The 22,891-nt window shown below is 43.9% G+C and overlaps 1 protein-coding gene across 4 annotated transcripts in view; it reads right to left on the reverse strand.

Moving 5' to 3' along the window:
* The window catches only part of LOC110532677 (retinoic acid receptor gamma-A-like), a 106,257-nt gene that overhangs the window by 26,553 nt on the left and 56,813 nt on the right, over window positions 1-22,891 (reverse strand). Inside the window, exon 1 of one of the 4 annotated variants that reach the window (XM_036988695.1) lies at window positions 21,911-22,715. The exons of 2 other annotated variants lie outside the window; for them this stretch is intronic. In XM_036988695.1, the coding sequence (XP_036844590.1) occupies window positions 21,911-22,055 (145 nt within the window). In that variant the 5' untranslated portion in view covers window positions 22,056-22,715. Of the gene's footprint in view, window positions 1-21,910; window positions 22,716-22,891 lie in introns of those variants that run through there. One more of the 4 variants, XM_036988696.1, reaches the window with a different exon arrangement.

The following is a 22,891-nucleotide window of genomic DNA, read 5'->3' on the forward strand; positions in this document are numbered from 1 at the left end:
CTACTGCAGCTAGCGCTACTGCAGCTAGCGCTACTGCAACTGCAGCTAGCGCTACTGCAGCTTGTTCAATTCATATTGCTTCCTCCCCACAACAATAGAAACCTGAAAAGTAGAAGTCAACGCTGCAGGCAGCCTGCTGTGGCATGATGTGAGGGAAAAGAGGATACCATAAACAACAACAGTATTACTAACTACTCTACTCTCAACAGCTGACTGGGGAGGGAAACCCTACACTCAGGAAAAAAAGTGCTATCTAGAACCTTAGCGTTCTTCGGCTGTTCCAGGTAGAACCCATTTGGTTCCAGGTAGAACCCTTATGGGGTTAATGTAGAACCCTTTCTACAGAGGGTTCTACATGGAACCCAAAATGATTCTACCTTATTCTATGGGGACAGCCAAAGAACCCTTTAGGAAACTTTTTTTCTAGGATTGCAAAAGTAATCCTTAGGATGTTGTTGGTACCAACACACACACACACACACACACACACACACACACACACAGACACACACACACACACACACACACACACACACACACACACACACACACACACACACACACACACACACACACACACACACACACACACACACACACACACACAGCCAGCACAAAGTCACAAAACAAATACGCAGACATATGAGTGCATGCACACTGTCTGAGAGAGAGAGAGAGAGAGGAAGAAGGAGAGAGGGAGAGAGAGAGAGATGTGATTTGTGGCTGAGAAATAATTTGATAGCTATCAGGGGCTTTTTGTACTGAGAATCCTAATTTGCACTCTATTTCCTATGGCTGGCCTATGGGCCCTGGTCAAAAGTAGTGCACTATATACGGAATAGGGTGCCATTTGAGATGTAACCTAAGTAGTGCTTTGACTTCCCCCTGCTTGCAGTTAGCCTGACCTGGCAGTGGCACAGACACCAGTTACATCAGATGGCAAGACAGAGCCTGAGAAACTTCTGCTTTGAGCAACAGAAAATATAAAAATCATGTGTTTCTGTATGTGTGTGGCTCCTAGTTTTCACTTTTGCTTGGCAACCAACTGACTAAGGGAAGGGGTTGCCTAACGTTCACTATAGATTTCAGTAGCACCATAGTCACCTAGAGAGGAAGAGCCTCTCATTAAGAAGTTAAACCACAATGGCATTGTATTATATCCCTAGGCTCTACCTCTCTAGCTGGCTGGTTGTCAGAGATGTTGCTAATGCTAAAGAGGTAGCTAGCTGTCTGATAATCACTCTGCCTGTTCACAAGCTGACTACAGCACTACAGCACACTTCCATTGAGAAAGATGGATGTTTGGAGTAGAAGACCGAGAGGATTGAGCCAGGACACTTGAAGTGTGTGTGTGTGTGTGTGGGTGTGAATGCAGTTCTGATGTTGGCAGACAGTGTTCCTAGGGCCCACTGAGACCCGTAGTACTGAGCCAAGGTACGCACACACACACGTACACAAAAGGCACACCTTTTAGTGCAGACATGGCAACACATGGCCGTTCTTCATCAGTGATCACACTTCCAAAACATACACACAGCAGAGATGGCAGAGTGGCTGTATGGCACAGAACCTGGGGTGCCTGGCCCCAACCCAAGCCCCAGTCACCTTCCACCAGTCTGCTGCGATAATGGGGATAAATACACACCACTAGCGCTCGATGCCAAACAGTGTCTGTCTGTTGCGTGAACACAACCCATTCACACAGAGTGGAGTCGCCTGTACTCTCCCCCTTCTCTCCCTCCCTCCCTCTCTCCATGTCTGGCCTGAGCCTCTCATAACAGTGGGCCCTGGCAACGGTGGAGCCAAGCCGTCAGTCAATAACACGCTGGTAACAGAACCTCTCCACTCACACTGAGCTCACACATGCTTCCAGACTGACACACAAACACACAAACACCGGCGCGTCTGCCCAGTGCCCACGCCTCAGCAGAGTGGGGAAGAGTGCATCACAGGCAAACTCCGCTGTAACGGGTGTCGTCGTCTGAAGAGGAAGAATCGGACCAAAGCGCAGCGTGGTAAGTGTTCATGACTTTTATTGAACTGAACACTGGAACAAAATAACAAAGAGACTAAACCAAACTGAAACAGTCCTGTCAGGTGCAGAAAACACTAAACAGAAAATAACTACCCACAAAACATAGGTGGGATAAAGCTACCTAAGTATAGTTCCCAATCAGAGACAACGATAGTCAGCTGTCCCTGATCAAGAACCATCCCCGGCCAAAACAAAGAAATACAAAACATAGAAAAAAGGAACATAGAATTCCCACCCAAATCACACCCTGACCAAACCAAATTAAAGACAATAAAAGCTCTCTAAGGTCAGGGCGTGACATCCGCTCACAGCAAACAAGCAACAAGATCTCACGGTTTAACCAATTTGATTTCAGATTCTGATGTTTATCCACGTTTCTCCAAACGTCAAATTTCAAAGTTGTTCCAAACATTACATTTCAACGTGTTTTTCACACCCTGGGTTTACTCCTCCTGCCCAGCATCATTCTGTTTCTCCAAATGTTACATTTCGAAGTTAAAGGTTAAAGGACAGGTTGCACGATATTTCCACAAAATCAGAATTGCAATAGCACTCCCTTTTTGTCATTTCCCGACATCCTCAAGACATGGACAGACGTCCAATTTCAAAGTCAATCTTGAGCAATCTGCCTGAAACAAGCACAATGCCAACAGGGATGGGTGGCAGCAAGACACACTTCCTTTGTGCCCACCAACCAACCAGTGAAAGCACTCTGTTTGTGAAAGCATTTTGAGGACCACAATAGAAATAAGTCCTTGACATGTCATAGCACTGCAAACCATTCCAACCAAGCTCTTTGAAAGCCCTTATCTTCCTTCCACTGTCATGAGTCATGGACCGAATTTTAACCCTATTCCCCCTATTCCCCATATAGGGCACCACTATCACAAAAGTAGTGCACTATGTAGGGAATAGGTTGCTATTTGGGAAACAGTTGTTTAACTTGGGAGGGTTAGGGGTAGTTGACTAACTTGAGGTTGAGGTTAGAGTTAGTTGTGTATCTTGAGGTTGGGGTTATTGTTAGTTGTGTAACTTGAGGTTACACAAGTAGGTAGCTAGCTAGCTAGCTTTGAAGCCATGGATTCAAATCAAATCAAATGATATTAGTCACAGGTGTAGACCTTACAGTGAAATGCTTACTTACGAGACCCTAACCAACAATGCAGTACAAAAAATAATAAGAAATAAAAGTAACAATTAATGAAAGAGCAGCAATAAAATAACAATAGTGAGACTATATACAGGGGGGTACCGGAACAGAGTCGATGTGCAGGGGCGCCGGTTAGTCGAGGTAATTGAGGTAACATGTACATGTCGGTAGAATTATTAAAGTGACTATGCATAGATGATAACAACAGAGAGCAGCAGCGGTGTAAAAAAAGGGGGGTGGAATGCAAATGGTCTGGGTAGCAATTTCATTAGATTTTCAGGAGTTCTATGACTTGGGGGTAGGGTTAGGGTTAGGGTTGGGGGTAGCTGTTTAGAAGCCTCTTGGACCTAGACTTGGCGCTCTGGTACAGCTTGCCGTGCGGTAGCAGAGAGAACAGTCTATGACTAAGGTGGCTGGGGTCTTTGACAATTTTTAGAGCCTTCCTCTGACACCGCCTGGTATAGAGGTCCTGGGTGGCAGGAAGCTTTGCCCCAGTGTTGAACTGAGCCGTACGCACTACCCTCTGTAGTGCCTTGCGGTCAGCAGCCGAGTAGTTGCCCTACCAGGCAGTAATGCAACCAGTCAGAATGCTCTTGACGGTGCAGCTGTATAACTTTTTGAGGATCTGAGGACCCATTCCAAATCTTTTCAGTCTCCTGGGGGGAATAGGTTTTGTCATGCCCTCCTCACGACTATCTTGGTGTGCTTGGACCATGCTAGTTTGTTGGTGATGTGGACACCAAGGAACTTGAAGCTCCCAACCACTACAACCCCGTCGATGAGAATGGGGGCGTACTTGGTCCTCCTTTTCCTGTAGTCCACAATCATCTCCTTTGTCTTGATAACATTGAGGGAGAGGCTGTTGTCCTGGCACTACACGGCCAGTTCTCTGACCTCCTCCCTTTTGGCTGTCTTGTCATTGTCGGTGATCAGGCCTACCATGTTGTGTCATTGGCAAACTTAATGATGGTGTTGGAGTCGTACCTCGCCGTGCAGTCATGAGTGAAAAGGTAGTACAGGAGGGGACTGAGCATGCACCCCTGAGGGGCCCCTGTGTTGAGGATCAGTGTGATGGATGTGTTGTTTCCTACCATTACCACCTGAGGGCGACCTGTCAGGAAGTCCAGGATCCAGTTGCAGAGGGGGGTGTTTAGTCCCATGGTCCTTAGCTTATTGATGAGCTTTGAGGGTACTATGGTGTTGAACGCTGAGCTGTAGTCAATGAATAGCATTCTCACATAGGTGTTCCTTTTGTCCAGGTGGGAAAGGAAAGTGTGGAGTGCATAAGAGATTGCATCATCTGTAAATCTGTTAGGGCGGTATGCAAATTGGAGGGGGTCTATAGTTTCTGGGATAATGGTGTTGATGTGAGCCATGACCAGCCTTTCAAAGCACTTCATGGCTACAGATGTGAGTGCTACGGGTCGGTAGTCATTTAGGCAGGCTACCTGTTTTTGTGCACAGGGACTATGGGGGTCTGCTTAAAACATGTTATTACAGACTCGGACAAGGAGAGTTTGAAAATGTCAGTGAATACAATTTCCAGTTGGTCAGCGCATGCTTGCAGACACGTCCTGGTAATCTGCCCTGCGGTCTTGTGAATGTTGACCTGTTTTAAAGGTCTTACTCACATCGGCTGCAGAGAGAGTGATCACACAGTCTTCTGGAACAGCTGGTGCTCTCATGCATGTTTCAGTGTTATTTGCCTCAAAGTGAGCATAGAAGTAGCTTAGCTCATCTGGTAGGCTTGTGTCACTGGGAAGCTCTTGGCTGTGCTTCCCTTTGTAGTCTGTAATGGTTTGCAAGCCCTGCCACATCTGACGAGGGTCAGAGCTAGTGTAGTATACTTTGATCTTAGTTCTGTATTGACGTTTTGCCTGTTTGATGGTTTGTCGGAGAGCATAGCGGGATTTATTAAAAGCTTCCAGGTTAGAGTCCCTCTCCTTGAAAGTGGCAGTTCTAGCCTTTAGCTCATGGCTTCTGGCTGGGGCATGTACGTACGGCCACTGTGGGGATGACGTCATCAATGCACTTATTGATGAAACCAATGACTGATGTGGTGTACTGCTCAATGCCATTGGAGGAATCCCAGAACATATTGTGCACCTTCCATTGAATAGCTAAGTATACACCCAGCTATTGATTGATGTTTTCCTTTTGCAAACAGGGCAGAGGAAAGCAACATTCACTTCCACAAATGCTGTTTACATTGATATCCATACTTAATGAAGCACTTAAGGGACCTTAATGGACCTCATGGGCACCCTTAACTATTTCACTTAATTTAAGATTCAACTTAAAATGTTTTCCGCAACTGACAGTTAAGGGAACTTTAAGGGAATAGATGAGGTGGAAATTGACTTAAGATGTTTTATGCAACCGGGACCGGAACCCCAATAAGTTGAATCAGGTATATTTGCTGTGCCTTGCTAGAGGAGGGGTGATAGAAGCATGCTGATATGCCCATAAACAAAACAGTCCTTTCTCGCTCCATCTGCAAACACAACAGGTTACTTTTCTTGCCTCTTTCATAATCTCCTGCAAAGCAACAATTTATTCTATCAGCTCCAGGAGTTTTGAATTTAGGATCAAGTGTCTCGTTGAATTTTCAGAAGGCTTGCTCCTCACACAGTCTTGTGGACTTGCCAGAATCATTGAATAACTACACCAATGCTTCTCTGTTTTTATGCTCATTGGATGAGGTTGCCACGTTTCTGCTCTTCTCAAGCACAATGCTAAAGTTGGTTTTCCTTGGGAAGAGGTTGTCGTTGGCAATGTTGACGTGCAGCTATTGTTACTGCTAGCTGGTGGCTGTCTCTCACCTTGTCTTTATCCTCAAATAGTTTGTATGCTTCTTTGGGAGCGCTGATCAGATAAACTTTTAAGTTGGGAGTTTTTTTCCCCCTTTGATCTCTGTACCACACACTACACTCTTAGACAAAAAAAGGTTCCTCTGGAACCTTAAATGGTTCTTCAATTGTTCCCATAGGAAAACCCTTTGAAGAACCCATTTTGATTGCAGGTAAAACCCTTTTGGGTTCCCTGTAGAACACTTTCTACAGAGGGTTCTACACAGAACCCAAAAGGATTCAACCTGGATCCCAAACGGGTACTCCTATGGGGACAGCTGAAGAACCCTTTTGCAACCCTTTTTTCTAAGAATGTTCTGACACTCCAATACATTTACTTTTGTCTCTCAGCAATGTAATCAAAATAATCCCATGCAGGGCTTTTCCGTTTTTCGACCAACCACTGGTTTTGGGTTTGCTGCCGCCATTGATCACGCTCCGTGCTTGCCCTTGGGATTTCTTCCCTGTTACCGTGCATTTCCACTGGTGATAGCTAGTAGACTAATAGCACAAGCTAGCCCTATTTGTATTGCCATCTCCTGGCAGAATGTTCCTGCCAGATTCAGAAGTTCGAAAACCCCATTAGAAGAAAATGCCTGAAAACCCCATTCGATTTTTGCCCAAAATTTACTAAATAGTTTTTTCATTTTTTATGTAGTTACATTTTTCATTTACTATAATAACCTTGGTGTGCGACAAAGACATGTAGAGGCCTTGGTATACTTCTATTAGACATATACTAGGTCAGTGCAGGAATAGTAGACAAACATTTGATAGAAAGTACAGGCTAAAAATAACACACATCCCAGATCCAATGCTGGCTGTAAGTTATGTAAGACTTGTCTGTATGTGGTGGTTGGACCTGGGTGCAAATGAGAAGATGTAAATCTACCTGTGTGTGTGTGTGTGTGTGTGTGTGTGTGTGTGTGTGTGTGTGTGTGTGTGTGTGTGTGTGTGTGTGTGTGTGTGTGTGTGTGTGTGTGTGTGTGTGTGTGTGTGTGTGCGTGTGTGGGTGCGTGCGTGCGTTGATGTGTGTGTGTGTGTGTACGTCCGAGTGTGTGTGTGTAAGACCTCGCTAGTGTCTGTGTGCCCATAATCCAAATCCCTAGCGCTGGGACTGCTATGTCAGATCCACAGCCAGCCAGAGAGGGTTAGGGTTAGGCAGGACTTCCCAGGCTAGATTCCACAGTCCCTTGCTGGAATCCAGCTCTGTGCTGTCATGACAGCTTATAGCCCGTCTGTCTACAAGCAGTGTCACACTGTAAAGTGTTAATACAACAGATCGGCCTGTCAGTCTAATCACCATAACCTGTATGGGCCCCAGTCACCTCACATGCACTGACTAGCCTTGTCTTCTTAGGGCTCAGACACAATAGAGTTTGTTGGTGTTTGTTGGCTACTTAGCACGCATAAAAATAGTCTGTCCTCGGTTGCAACACTCCCTACCGAGTTCCAAACTGCCTCTGGAAGCAACGTCAGCACAATAGTTGTTCGTCGGGATATTCATGAAATGGGTTTCCATGGCCGAGCAGTCGCATACAACCCCATCGAACACCCTTGGGGTGAATTGAGGCAGGCCTAATTTCCCAACATCAGTGCCCAACCTCACTAATGCTCTTATGGCTGAATGGAAGCAAATCCCTGCAGCAATGTTACAACATCTAGTGGAAAGCCTTCCCAGACGAGTGGAGGCTGTTATAGCAGCAAAGGGGGGACCAACTCCATATTAATGCCCATGCCCGTTCATCCACATGTCCACATACTTTTGGTCATGTAGGGGTGGCAGGTAGCTGAGTGGTTAGAGTGTTGGGCCAGTAACTGAAAGGTTGCTAAATCGAATCCCCGAGCTGACAAGGTAAAAATCGGTCATTCTGCCCCTGAACAAGGCAGTTAACCCACTGTTCCTAGGCCGTCATTGTAAATAACAATTTGCTCTTAACTGACTTTCCTAGTTAAATACAGGTTTAAAAATAAATGTATTATAAGTTAAATTGATGTGCTGGAAAGTAATAGAAATAAGTTGAGAAAAAAAGTAACTAAAATAAATGAGTTTTAATCTCTTATGAATCAATTTGGTTCCCCTGTCTTGAATGTAGAAGTTATATTTTGCAATCCCCCAAAATAAATGTGATCTCTTTAAGGAGATGTTGAGTCAGTGAATCAGGTTGTCTCCATGGTAACCAGAGACTCTTTCTGTCTTACATGTCTTCAAACTACCGTAAAACCCTTAAGCATGCCCTTACCTAAGGAAAACGTTTGAGAGGCCCTAAACGTTTGAGAGATCCTGGATCAGCCAACCAAGATGGCATAGCAGTTGGAAGTGTGTGTTTGTTTTTGTCTTATCCCGTTTAAATAGCAGGACTTTATATCTACAAACTAAATATACTTTCCTGCAACCCGTCTCACCCAATGTGGTATGGATTCCTAATTTCTGAAACTTCCATCAGGAGCTAGCCAGCTAACTAGCTACTAGTCTTTGTTAGCAATGGCTAGCGGTCTTCAGCTTTTTCTCAGTCAGCATCCAGCATTAGTTCAGACAATACCTGCCAGTCTGCACAGAGCGATATCAACCCAAAGCATATCGGACTGCTTCTCTCTACCACATCACCGGATTCCTGCCGCTCTGGATCATTACACGGGATCATCGCAGCTAGCTAGCTGCAAATGAGTGGCTACTGTTAGCTAACGCTTCTGTCCCGAAGCAAGCACCAGCTAGCCTTGAGCTAGCCTCGAGCTAAGCCCATATACCAGCTAATTCTAGGGCAACAATACCTCTTTTGCCAGTTGACCTGGACCCTTTATTGTCGAAACGGAGCCCCGCCAATCCATCACGACTGGACTGCCGTCGTGATCGTCCAATGTAGTCTCAACAGTCTATTCTGTTACGATGTCGCCGAAGAACAATCTACTAGACCCAGCCTGCTAGCTTTTCTGAACTCTGTGTCCTCTGCTCGCCTAGCGTAGTAGTGACTACCGAACGGCACCCTGACTTACCTACTCACCTATTGCTGCTCTTTTGACCCTATGATCACTCGGCTACACTGATGATGCCCCCTGGACTGTTTCAATAACACGGTACTTCATTTTGTTTACCTGTCGGCCCCAGCCTCGAACTCAGGTCCTGTATGTACCTAACTGACTCGCTCTGCCCATTCATCGCCATTTAACCGTTTTGTCTTAGCTCTCCTGATCAACACCTGTGATGGTATTATGACTCTCTCTAAGGTCTGCTCTCTCTGCCTTGTCTACTGCTGTCTTGGCTAGTTCTTATTGTTTTATTTCACTATAGAGCCCACAGTCCCACTCAACATGCCTTAGATATCTCTTTGTCCCACCCCACACACATGCTAAGACCGCACCTGGCTTAACTGGTGCCTCCATAGACGAAACCTCTTGCATCATCACTCAACACCTAGGTTTAACTCCACTGTACTCACATCCTACCATACCCTTGTCTGTACATTATGCCCTGAATCTATTCTACCACGCCCAGAAATCTGCTCCTTTTATTCTCTGTTCCCAACACACTAGACGACCAGTTCTTATAGCCTTTAGCCGTACCCTTATCATACTCCTCCTCTGATCCTCTGGTGATGTAGAGGTTAACCCAGGTCCTGTATCCCACAGTTCCACTCGTTTTCCCCAGGCGCTATCATTTGTTGAATTCTCTAACCGTAAAAGCCTTGGTTTCATGCATGTTAACATCATAAGCCTCCTCCCTAAGTTTTATTCACTGCTTTAGCACACTCCACCAACCCTGATGTCCTAGCTATGTCTGAAACCTGGTTTAGGATGGCCACCAAAAATTCTGAAATTTCCATCCCCAACTACAACATTTTCCACCAAGATAGCACTTCCAAAGGGGTGGAGTTGCAATCTACTGCAGAGATAGTCTGCAGAGTTCTGTCATGCTATCCAGGTCAGTGCCCAAACAATACGAGCTTCTACTTTAAAAAATCCACCTTTCCAGAAATAAGTCTCTCACTGTTGCCGCTTGTTATAGACCCCCCTCAGCCCTAAGTTGTGCCCTGTGAATTAATTGCCCTCCATTTATCTTCAGAGTTCGTACTGTTAGGTGACATAAACTGGGATATGCTTAACACCCCAGCCGTCCTACAATCTAAGCCATATCTCACACAAATCTCACACAAATTATCAAGGAACCTACCAGGTACAACCCTAAATCCGTAAAAATGGGCACCCTCATAGATATCATCCTGACTAACCTGCCCTCTAAATACACCTCTGCTGTCTTCAACCAGGATCTCAGAGATCACTGCCTCATTGCCTGCGGCTGTAATGGGTCCACGGTCAAACGACCACCCCTCATCACTGTCAAAAGCTCCCTAAAACACTTCAGCGAACGAGCAGGCCTTTCTAATGGACCTGGCCCGGGTATCATGGAAGGATATTGAACTCATTCTGTCAGTAGAGGATGCCTGCTTATTCTTTTTTTATTATTTTTATTTTACACCCTTTTCTCCCCAATTCCGTAGTATCCAATTGTTAGTAGTTACTGTCTTGTCTCATCGCTACAACTCCCGTACGGACTCGGGAGAGACGAAGGTCGAGAGCCATGCATCCTCCGAAACACAACCCAAACAAGCCGCACTGCTTCTTAACACAGCGCATCCAACCCAGAAGCCAGCCGCACCAATGTGTCGGAGGAAACACCGTACACCTAGTGACCTGGTCAGCGTGCACTGCACCCGGAGTCACTATTGCACGATGAGACAATGATATCCCTACCGACCAAACCCTCCCTAACCCGGACGACGCTAGGCCAATTGTGCGTCGCCCCATGGACCTCCCGGTTGCGGCCGGCTGCGACAGAGCCTGGGCTCGAACCCAGAGTCTCTGATGGCACAGCTAGCACTGTGATACCTTGGTGTCTGGTTAGACTGTAAACTCTCCTTCCAGAATCACATTAAGCATCTCCAATCCAAAATTACATCTAGAATCGGCTTCCTATTTCGCAACTGACCATCCGACCGATCCTTGACTTCGGCGATGTCATTTACAAAATAGCCTCCAAAACTCTACTCAGTAAATTGAATGTAGTCTATCCCATTGCCATCTATTTTGCCCCATATACTACCCACCACTGCGACCTGTAAGCTCTCGTTGGCAGGCCCTCGCTTCATATTCGTTGCCAAACCCACTGGCTCCAGGTCATCCAAAAGTATTTGCTTGGTAAAGCCCTGCCTTAGCTCAGCTCACTGGTCACCATAGCAGCACCCACCTGTAGCACGCACTCCAGCAGGTATATTTCACTGTCATCCCCAAAGCCAATTCCTCCTTTGGCCGCCTTTCCTTCCAGTTCTTTGCTTCCAATGACTGGAACGAATTGCAAAAATCACTGAAGCTGGAGACTCCTATCTCCCTCACTAACTTTAAGCATCAGCTGTCAGAGTAGCTTACCGATCATTGCACCTGTACACAGCCCATCTGTAAATAGCTCACCCAACTACCTCATCCCCATATTGTTATTTATTTTTCTGCTCCGTTGCACCCCAGTATCTCAACTTGCACGTTCATCTTCTGCACACCTATCACTCCAAAGTTAATGCTAAATCGTAATTATTTTGCCACTATTGGCCTATTTATGCCTTACCTCCCAAATCTTACTACATTTGCACATGTATTTAGATTGTATTTAGATTTTTCTATTGTGTTATTGACTGTACGTTTGTTTATTCCATGTGTAACTCTGTGTTGTTTGTGTTGCATTGCTTTGCTTATCTTGGCCAGGTCGCAGTTGTAAATGAGAACTTGTTCTCAACTGGCCTACCTTGTTAAATAAAGGTGTTCTCAACTAGCCTACCTGGTTAAATAAAGGTGAAATAAAATACAAAAATAAATACAACACCCTTAAACAATTCCCTTAGGTAAGGGGACATTATTCCTTAAGGTAAATCCTTAAGATGTTTAGATGCAACCGGGCTTTGATGATTAGTTGACAAGTTGAATCAGGTTTGCTTGCCCGAGGCTACAATAGAAATGTGTACTGTTGGGGTGTGTACTGTTGGGGTACTCGAGGAACGGAGTTGGGAACCACTGGCCTACTGTACAGTATCATGGCATTAGGCTTATGGGCATCTGCAATGCACCCCTTGACACTGTGCATCTGAAGCCGAGAATAGCTTAATTCACACACTGTTTACATATTGTTGGGCTATATGTTCTCAATTTAAAAACCATACCAGTAGACAATGTACTGTATATGAGACTTATCATTACACTACATTTTGTACATGCCTTGTGCTGACATTAAGTTGTTTAGTGCAAATCCAATCCTTGTAATCTAGGCAGTGAAATGTCTGGAAGCAGGAAATCCTTAGCTTAAAACATACACACAACCCCTACTACCAATTTCAATGACAGATACTTTTCTCCCAGAAAATCTGAGTGGCACTTTGAGGTGGTACTGTGATAATGAAGATGGTTTGCCTAGGACTAATACAACAATGACTTTGTCTATGCTAAATGCGTTAAAATTGTAAAAGAAAGAATAGGTAGGCCATAAGAAATACATTTTATTCAATGGGGCAACGCAACGAAGAGATAACACACAAAATACTTTTCATTTCACCCAGGCATAATATAGCCTATTATTAAAGTACAGAACGTTTACAATATCATAAACACTACTATTTTCCATGTTCCAAATTGCATTTATATATATTTACTGTGTACATAAATATAAATTACAATGAAACTGTGTTTCTGTTTAATTAATCAGCAGTTATTTGTCTAACTGATGGATGTCTCCTTTCATATCTGGAAAAGGACTAAGTAGTAGAAGGAGAAACGGATGCTGCTGCCGCAGCAGTGGGAATCCACAGTGGAAATCCACAGTGGGAATCCACAGTGGGAATCCAGTCGACATGGTGTCTTTATAGAGGTCAGCTGGTGAACCTACAGCAGTACATAAACAAATCAAAAGCCCGCCTGATGTCACAGTATCACTTCTTCAGGTCACCTGTACCATCAGGGCTCTTAATTGTTAAGTGTCAAATAAAGACTAAATATATTGTTGGGCTGGAACAACCAATAGTCAACACAGCAGGTTGTCCTATCCCATTGAGGCCTTTGTCCTATGCTGTAATGTCCATCCATTTTTCCTCTTATGAATAAAGTTCTCAACAAACTAGCATTGGTTCAGTGCCAATGGAGCTTTTTGGGACAATAATGTCCTCCTCCAGGCTGTACAATTGGAGTCTCCCCTTTTTCGTAGGACAAAATTAGATGGTTTTATTCCAAGACAAGGCTGTTTTTTAAAATCGGTTTTTATTTATCTGTGTCAGCAAAGTAGGCCTAGTCTAGCCCGTGACTTGTCATGTTAAAAAATATTTTTGATATGTCTCCAGTCATATAAATTGTAGTAGAATTGCATGAAATGTGTTTATCAATGAAAGAAAAATTAAATGATGACTATCCAGTCAGCTTATCACATTAGGAATAGTAGGCTTACATTAATCTGAAAATGTGATGATAGATACTTGCAATGCTTTATTACAAAGGTGTATTTCCCTAAAACGTGAAACTCACGCGCTGCCGCCTATGAGGGAGAGGAGACGCTAGACTACAAGCTATTTAGCTAGCTATGGTTGGCTAACTTGGTCTTATTGTCAACACCTAGTTGGCATAACTTAAAACAGCTAAACTAAACTAAACTCGAAATCGATCAGACTTACCAGTGATGAAATGATCGGCGCAGACCCTGTACTGACAGCTGTCTGGGTTCAGGTCTTCACGGGCAAAAATATTTTTTTGCTTTCTGATAGTTTTGATTCTGTATCCTTGGTGTTTCATGATTGCGGGGAATCTGTATTATTATTATAATAATAATAATTCCCTTTGTCTTTTCTGCCTGGTTAGAGCAGCCAAATACTGCCAAGAAATAGACCATGGTGATGAATCAACTACTTTAAGGCACTGTTGTCATGCAGCTTGGGGTAGTTTGTCAGAAGGATTGATGCGGTGGTCTTCCAACATGGCTGCCAGGAGGCATCATACGTCACCTGGCAACCGTCTATATCAGCGTGGTACAATTCAATGTCTGTAGTTCATTCTAACATGTTCTATTTGAGCTGCTTTTCAAAGCAAAAGTTGAATTGAAAACATTATTGGCATTGTTGAAATCGATTTTCATAAGGGCAAGCTAGGACTGATGGTTTGGTTAGCTAAACTTGCAAGTCTGTTTGATTGGTTACCAAGATATTTCTGCCTGCAAATGAACACATTTCTAGTGGATAAATTATATCCATGGTGTGAAAGGGATAATGAGCTCAGGGCTCTGTGCGTTCTCTGGAAAATAATGCAACTCTGTGGAAGGTTGTTTGACTCTGCTAGCGCGTCATGGAACACACCTTCCATGTCTTTCATTATTTTACATAGAACACATATAGGCCTTCATTGGTTATCCCTTACATATTCTGAGAACATACAGTGCCTTCAGAAAGTATTCACACCCCTTGACCTTTTCCACATTTTGTTGTGTTACAGCCTGAATTTAAACCGGATTACATTGAGATTTGTGTCACTAGTTTACACGGAATATCCCATAATGCAAAGTTAAATTATGTTTTTAGAAATTCTTACAAATAAATTAAAAATGAAAAGCTGAAATGTCTTGAGTCAATTTAAATTACACTTTGGATGGTGTATCAATACACCCAGTCACTACAAAGATACAGGCCTCACTTCCTAACTCAGTTGCCGGAGAGGAAGGAAACCGCTCAGGGATTTCACCATGAGGCCAATGGTCACTTAAAAATAGTTCCAGAGTTAATTGGCTGTGATAGGAGAAAACTGAGAATGGATCATTGTAGTTACTCCACAATATTAACCTAAATGACAGACTGAAAATAAGGACGCCTGTACAGAATAAAACCATTTCAAAACATGCATCCTGTTTGCAATAAAGTAAAACTGCAAAAAATGTGGCAAGGAAATGAACTGCATGTCCTGAATACAGAGTGTTACGTTTGGAGCAAATCCAACACAACACACCACTGAGTACCACTCTTCATATTTTCAAGCATGGTGGTGGCTGCATCATGTTGTGGCTATGCTTGCCATCGGCAAGGACTAGGGAATTTTTTTAAGGTACATTGGAAAAGAATAGAGCTAAGCACAGGCAAAATCCTAGAGGAAAACCTGGTTCAGTCTGCTTTCCAACAGACAATTGGATACAAAAATCACATTTCAGCAGGACAAAAACCTGAAACACAAGGCCAAATGTACACTGGAGTTGCTTGCCAAGATGATGTTGAATGTTCCCGAGTGGCCTAGTTACAGTTTTGACTTAAATCGTCTTGAAGATCCATAGCAAGACTTGAAAATGGATATCTAGCAGTGATCAACAACCAACTTGACAGACCTCAAGAATTTTAAATATAATAATTTGCAAATATTGTACAGTCTAGGTCTGCAAAGCTCTTAGAGACTTACCCAGAAAGACTCACAACTATATTCCCTGCCAAAGATGATTCTAGTGACTCAGGGGGTTGAATACTGATGTAATCAAGATACAGTATATGTGTTTTTTCTTTCACTTTGACATTACAGTGTTTTTTATATAAATCAATGGATTTTTAAAAACAATTAAATATATTTTAACCCCACCTTGTAACTGTCACGTCCTGACCATAGAAGGCCTTTATTTTCTATGGTGCAGTAGGTCAGGGCGTGACTGGGGGGTGCTCTAGTTTATTATTTCTATGTGTAGTCTAGTTTTTGTATTTCTATGTTGGCCGGGTATGGTTCCCAATCAGAGGCAGTTGTCTATCGTTGTCTCTGATTGGGGATAATATTTAGGCAGCCTTTTCCCACCTGTTGTTTGTGAGGTAGTTTGTCAGAAGAATTGATGCGGTGGTCTTCCAACATGGCCGGCAGGAGGCATCATACGTCACCTGGCAACCGTCTATATCAGCATGGTACAATTCAATGTCTGTAGTTCATTCTAACATGTTCTATTTGAGCTGCTTTTCAAAGCAAAAGTTGAATTGAAAACATTATTGGCATTGTTGAAATCGATTTACATAAGGGCAAGCTAGGACTGATGGTTTGGTTAGCTAAACTTGCGAGTCTGTTTGATTGGTCCCCTCCTGTACTCCCTGTTCACCCACGACTCTGTGGCCATGCACAACTCCATCATTAAGTTGGCTGACGACACAACAGTGGTAGGCCTGATGAGACAGCCTACAAGGAGGAGATCAGAGACCTGCCAGGACAACAACCTCTTCCTGAATGTGAGCAAAACAAAGGAACTGATCGTGGACTACAGGAAAAAGAGGGCCAAACAGGACCCCATTAACATCAATGGGTCTGTAGTAGAGCGGGTCAAGAGTTTCAAGTTCCTTGTTGTCCACATCACCAATGAACTATCATGGTCCAAACACACCAAGACAGTCATGAAGAGGGCATAACAACACCTTTTCCCCCTCAGGAGACTGAAAAGATTTGTCATTGGTCTCCAGATCCTCAAAAAGTTATACAGCTGCACCACCGACCGACTGTAAGGCAATACAGAGGGTAGTGCTTATGGCCCAGTACATCACTGGGTTCCAAGTCTAGGTCCAAAAGGCTCCTTAACAGCTTCTACCCTCAAGCCGTAAGACTACTGAACAATTCATCAAATGGCCACCCAAACTATTTACATTGACACCCCACCCCCTTTGTTTTTACACTGCTGATACTCGCTGTTTATTATTGATGCGTAGTCACTTTACCCCTACCTACAAATTAACTAGACTAACCTGTACCCCTCCACATTGACTCAGTACCAGTACCCCTGTATATAGCCTTGTTATTGTTATTTTATTGTTTTACTTTTTCTTTCATTTTTTACTTTAGTTTATTTGGTAAACATTTTCTCGGCACTATTTCTTGAACTGTATTGTTGGTTAATGGCTTGTAAAGTAAGCATTTCACCTGTTGTATTCAGCGCTCATGACAAATAACATTGGATTTGATTTGATTTGACACACTACACACACTCACCATCGCTCCTAACCATCCCTCCTAACCAACCAACCAACCAACCCACTATCTATTCACAGTCCTGCCCCCTCAGGCATTCTAATATTTTAATTGAATCTTTTGTAATTATAATGAAATAACTGCAGAGTTCCATTAGGAAGAGATAATGATCTGTAGTTCCATTAGTAGAGAGAATGATCTGAGCTGCTCGGCGTGACAGTGGTCACAGGAACCACTTAGTAGTCTGTGGTCGCCGTCCCAAATGGCACCCTATTTCCTATATAACCCCTATGGGCCCTGGTCAAAAGTAGTGCACTATACAGGAAATAGGGTGCCATTTGGGACGTAATTGTCTTGCCCTCCAAGCCAGAATGATATAGCGCCTGTTTCAATTAGCTCATCAATTCACATTGAACAGCACATTAAGGGAAAACAAAGAGGTTTGTGTGTGGGGGTGGGGGGTTGTGTGTGTGTGTGTGTGTGTGTGTGTGTGTGTGTGTGTGTGTGTGTGTGTGTGTGTGTGTGTGTGTGTGTGTGTGTGTGTGTGTTTGTGTGCGTGTGTGTGTGTGTGTGTGTGTGTGTGTGTGTGTGTGTGTGTGTGTGTGTGTGTGTGTGTGTGTGTGTGTGTGTGTGTGTGTGTGCGTGTGTGTGTGTGTGTGTTTTGATTAATAAAGTGTTATCTGTTATTACCACATAACATGATTGTGAATATATTGACATTAAGGGGGATATCAAAGTCAAAACAATCCAAATAGGCCAAGGTACAGTTAGACAGTAAACATGACTCTGTTGGTTACTATAATACATCAAATATATTAGCAATAAGGCACGAGGACGTGTGGTATACGGCCAATATACCACGGCTAAGGGCTGTTCTTACACACGATGCAACACAGAGTGCCTGGACACAGCCCTTAGACGTGGAATATTGGCCACCCCCGAGGTGCCTTATTGCTATTATAAACTGGTTACCAACATAATTAGAGCAGTAAAAATAAATGTTTTATCATACCCATGATATACGGTCTGATATACCATGGCTGTCAGCCAATCAGCATTCGGTGCTCAAACCACCCAGTTTATAACTCCCGAGTGGCGCAGCGGTCTAAGGCACTGCATCTCAGTGCAAGAGGTGTCTCTACAGTCCCTGGTTTGATTTCAGGCTATATCACATCCGGCCGTGATTGGGAGTCCCATAGGGCAGTGCACAGTTGGCCCCGAGTCATCCGGGCTTGGCCGGCATTGTAAATTAGAATTTGTTCTTAACTGACTTGCATAGTAAAATAAAGATTCAATTACAACTTTTTTTATAATTAAAAAATATGACCCCTTTTCTAATACTACAGTATGAGATGATAAAGCTACTGCATGAGAAGATTAACATGACAACTGAAGCAAAAGGCAGGAAATCTTTTTTACATCATCATTTGGCATCTGGTACACATTTTGCTATCATTGACGTATGAATAAACTATTATCGTATGACTAAATCATTATCCTTTTCCTGACCATAAATTAGAGATCAATTGCGTTATCCTTCCAAGCACAGTAACATAGCAAGTGAAGAAACAGCTCATCAAACTTTCTTCATATCATCAAATGTCATCTAGTATGACAGTTGAGTAATTTCTAGCTTATTGGCAAATGTCTAAATCATTTTACCATTTTCCTTTCCATGCAGCCCTGATGTATTAGTTCCAGCTACATAACATCAGACATTTAAACAGCAGTCAGCTACACAATAACAGCCATTTAAGAGGCTCTTCTCTCCTCCTTCTCAAAAGGCAGACAAGGACACCACACATGTTGTGGATCTGACATTGGCCAGCCCACAGCCTCTCTGTAACCTCTGACATTGGACAGAAAAGCAGCAGTCTCCAACCACCAGACAGAAAACAGAAAAGCTGATCATGACCACACACTAAAACTCCCTTTGATTCAAAACAGATTGAGACAAAAAGCAATGACATTGAGAAAACCCAGGAAATTCAAAACCTAACCCACTGATTTCCAGATTTGCTTCTGAGTAAAAATTGTTTTTAAAGCATGACATATGTATGTCAGAATTGTAATAAAATCACAAAAAATAACTCCACAACGAATCCCCATGTTGGTAATGTTTAGATTGCATATAGATAACAATTGCATATAGTTGTGGGGGGCTGTTTAAAAATCTTTGATAAAAATATGTTAAAATCTTTATTTTCTCTGATTTTAGAGTCCTCCCTCAAACAGAAATTAACTCACAGAATATCTAGGCCAAATTTAAGGAATGGTGTCACACTTTAAGCAGCTGACTGGGACTCAAGACTCAAGAAGTCCTGATTGTTGTTAATGCTATGAGAGCAGAGCTGAGCAGAGGAGCTCTCCTAGCTGAGTGTCTTTACTTTGCATGCTGGTAGTTCCCTGGTTCACCTGTGTTCCAAATGGCACCCTATTCCCTATATAGTGCACTACTTTTGATCATGGCACATAGGCCATAGCCTTAGGGCTCTGGCCAAAAGTGGTGCACTATTTAGGGAATAGGGTGCCATTTAAGACACAGATCACTGTGCTCTGCAGCTGGCCAGGCCTAATGAGAGATCAGACTCAAACATCAATTCATCTGCCTCATTGTAGAGGACAATGAGGGCCAACTGGTTCAGTAAGGAGAGATATTATGGCCGCTCCTCGTGTGGGATGGGGTCACCTTATTTACTAAGACTAAACATAGAAAGACTAAAACAGTACACAGCACACACATACACAGAAGCACAGATGCGCACACACACACTAGCACAGAAGTACACACACACACACTAACACAGGTGCACACACAGACACACACTAGCACAGAAGTACACACACACACTAGCACAGCAACACCAACTGACTGATCGTTCGTTCTCTTTGATTTCCTGTTACAAAGAACAAAAATACAATAACTTTGGGACCTGATTGGCTACGTTTTAAATGGTTGTGTGGGTCGGTGAGAGCGGTGAGGTCTCTGACTAAATAAACAAATATTTTGATATTATCAGAGCTCCTTGGCTGGCTGTAGGAGAGAGGAGAGGAAAAAAGAGCAGAAAGGTGAGAAGAGAAGAGGAGAGGAAAGGAGAGAAGAGGAGAGGAGAAGAAAGGAGAGAAGAAAAGAGAAGAGGAGGGGAGAGAAGAGTAGAGGAGAGGAGTTGAAAGGAGAGACGAGAAGAGAAGAGAAGAGAAGAGAAGAGAAGAGGAGAGGAGAGGAGAGGAGAGGAGAGGAGAGAGCAGAAGAATGGAGAACAGGAAAGAAAGAAGAAAGCAAAGCAGAAGAGGAGAGGCTGGTCTGCATGAAGTCCCCCTCGGCCTCCCTTGTCCTGACAGGGCATCTGTCTTCATTAAAGAGAGCCCAGTGTGTATGACAGCCACTGAAACGCTGGTGTCTTCACGAGTAATGAAGACAGATGACTGCCCCCAAGATCCAGTAAAAAGGAACAAAAAAGCAGAAGGTTGAACAAATAAAATCTGAAAAACAACCCTCAGTGTGAACACAACACAGCGTCTGGGTTACAAAAGGACTTTAAAAAACGAAATAGGAACACATGAACAGAAGCAAGCAAACGTGTTGTTTGTGTGCAACAACTAAACTAGCTAGATTGTTCGTAGTTTGATGGTGTGTTGTGTATTTCTTCTTGCTTGTATCATTTCTGGCTTGCTCCCTAGAAGAGAACCACACACCCCCACTCCTTCTTTCTCCCAGCCACACAGGCCCCCTGGACGCCTATGGAAATTGACCCAAGTTTTGTCTATCTGAGACAGGCCTGTTGTTAGAGCCAGAGTAGTGTCTGAAGTCTGGAAAGGAGGGAGCGAGGGAGCAAAAATGTGAACACTGACACAGAAAAAGAGAGAGAAAAGAAATCTGGCAAGACCCTTTGGCTCTTCTGAAGCCTAGCAACATTCCAAGTTACTAATTTATTCATAAATGTATCCATTCAATAATTCATCTACTGATTAATTTATAGCTATTTAGCTTGAGAGAAAAATCCTTAGACACAAACATAAACACCAACAATACCTCCAACTAAAAACACAGGGAGCACAGAAATGTTTTTAGAAAACCGCTTTTTATGTCTACCTTATTTAAAAAAAGATTCAAAACCCATTGTAGTCTCCACATGGAAAGCACTAGTAGCTGTCACAGAGGCGATTGTGAAGGGAACAAGACCAATGTAATGTGGATGGCTGACATTTTGTCAAAAGTGTCAGGTTTCTCCCTCTCTCTCTTCCTCTCAATATTTCATCTGTACTTTCTTACTCTTTTCTGTTTTGTATACAGAACCTAACCTACCCCACAAGGTCAAAACTCAGGTGGTTGGCATTGTCACAGTGAAACCTGAACCTGTGGATTAGCATTGCCACAGTAAAACCTGAACCTGTGGGTTAGCATTGTCACAGTCAAACCTGAACCTGTGGGTTAGCATTGTCACAGTGAAACCTGAACCTGTGGGTTAGCATTGCCACAGTGAAACCTGAACCTGTGGGTTGGCATTGTCACAGTGAAACCTGAACCTGTGGGTTAGCATTGCCACAGTAAAACCTGAACCTGTGGGTTAGCATTGTCACAGTCAAACCTGAACCTGTGAGTTAGCATTGCCACAGTGAAACCTGAACCTGTGGGTTAGCATTACCACAGTGAAACCTGAACCTGTGGGTTAGCATTGCCACAGAGAAACCTGAATCTGTGGGTTAGCATTGTCACAGTCAAACCTGAACATGTGGGTTAGCATTGCAGCCACTCAGAAATCAAACAAACACACACACAGAGGCTGGCATATTATATTGTAGCATTAGCTAGATGTCCTTGGGTAGCTAGTGCAGCTGTCCCAACAGGCTCCAGTACCAGGACATGCAAACAGGATGCCATTGACTTACATTGAACGCTGGCACTGCCGGTCCAAGCGAAGGGGTCCAGCCCTGCGAAGAAGGGGCTCGCCTTCCGCAGCATGCACGCACCCCGGCTGGTGACATCATATAGCTGGCGTGGGCCCATCCCCAGAGCTTCCATACAGTCAAACATGGTGGTGGAGCTTTCAACCTCCTTTTACTGTACCCCCTCCCTAGTCCCTACCTCCTGAGAACACACAGGTTAAACCTGCTGCTGTACCCCCCCCTTCCTTGTTCCTGGAGTAGTTAGGTCACCTTACCGTAGTACAACAACAACAACAACAACAACAACAACAGTAGCAGCAGTGAAGGTCCCGGTTCAAACCCTTGTGTTGATGTGTTGCTGCTACCTTCTCCTTCCTTCCTTCCTTCCTTCCTTCTCTCTCTCTCTCTCTCTCTCTCTCTCTCTCTCTCCCCCTCTCTCTCTCTGCCGTTTGATCTATCCTTTCCTGCAGGCACTACAGTTTCTATACCTTCTTTCCCTTCCCCTCAGCTGGAATGCAGGGCTGGTTCCTGCCTGGCTGTATCTGTAGCTGAATGTGCTGTTCTGAGTTCAGTGTTGCTTTATCGTCTCCCCATGCCCTAGGGCGAGCTGCTCCCTGTCTGCTGTAACAGACCTAAATAACAGCTCCCTCTCTCTCTCTCTCTCTCTCTCTCTCTCTCTCTCTCTCTCTCTCTCTCTCTCTCTCTCTCTCTCTCTCTCTGTCTCTCTCACTCTTTCAGCTCTCTTTCTTTCACTGCTGCATCCCAGACACATACGGCACAGCGGAGCGAACCAACTGCCTCAGACTGAGAGAGGGGGGGCGGAGAGAGAGAGAGAGGGAGAGAGAGAGAGGGGACCCAGAGGGAGGGGGTGGAGAGAGATTGAGAGAGAGGAGGAGGGAGGGGAAGAGGAGGAGAAGTGGCCAGAGCCCCGTGCTGCTAGGCGGGGACTGATTTGTTAGAGGACAAAACTTTATTCCATTCTTC

The sequence above is a fragment of the Oncorhynchus mykiss genome, chromosome 9 (assembly GCF_013265735.2).
Source record: "Oncorhynchus mykiss isolate Arlee chromosome 9, USDA_OmykA_1.1, whole genome shotgun sequence".
Taxonomy (NCBI): Eukaryota; Metazoa; Chordata; class Actinopteri; order Salmoniformes; family Salmonidae; genus Oncorhynchus; species Oncorhynchus mykiss.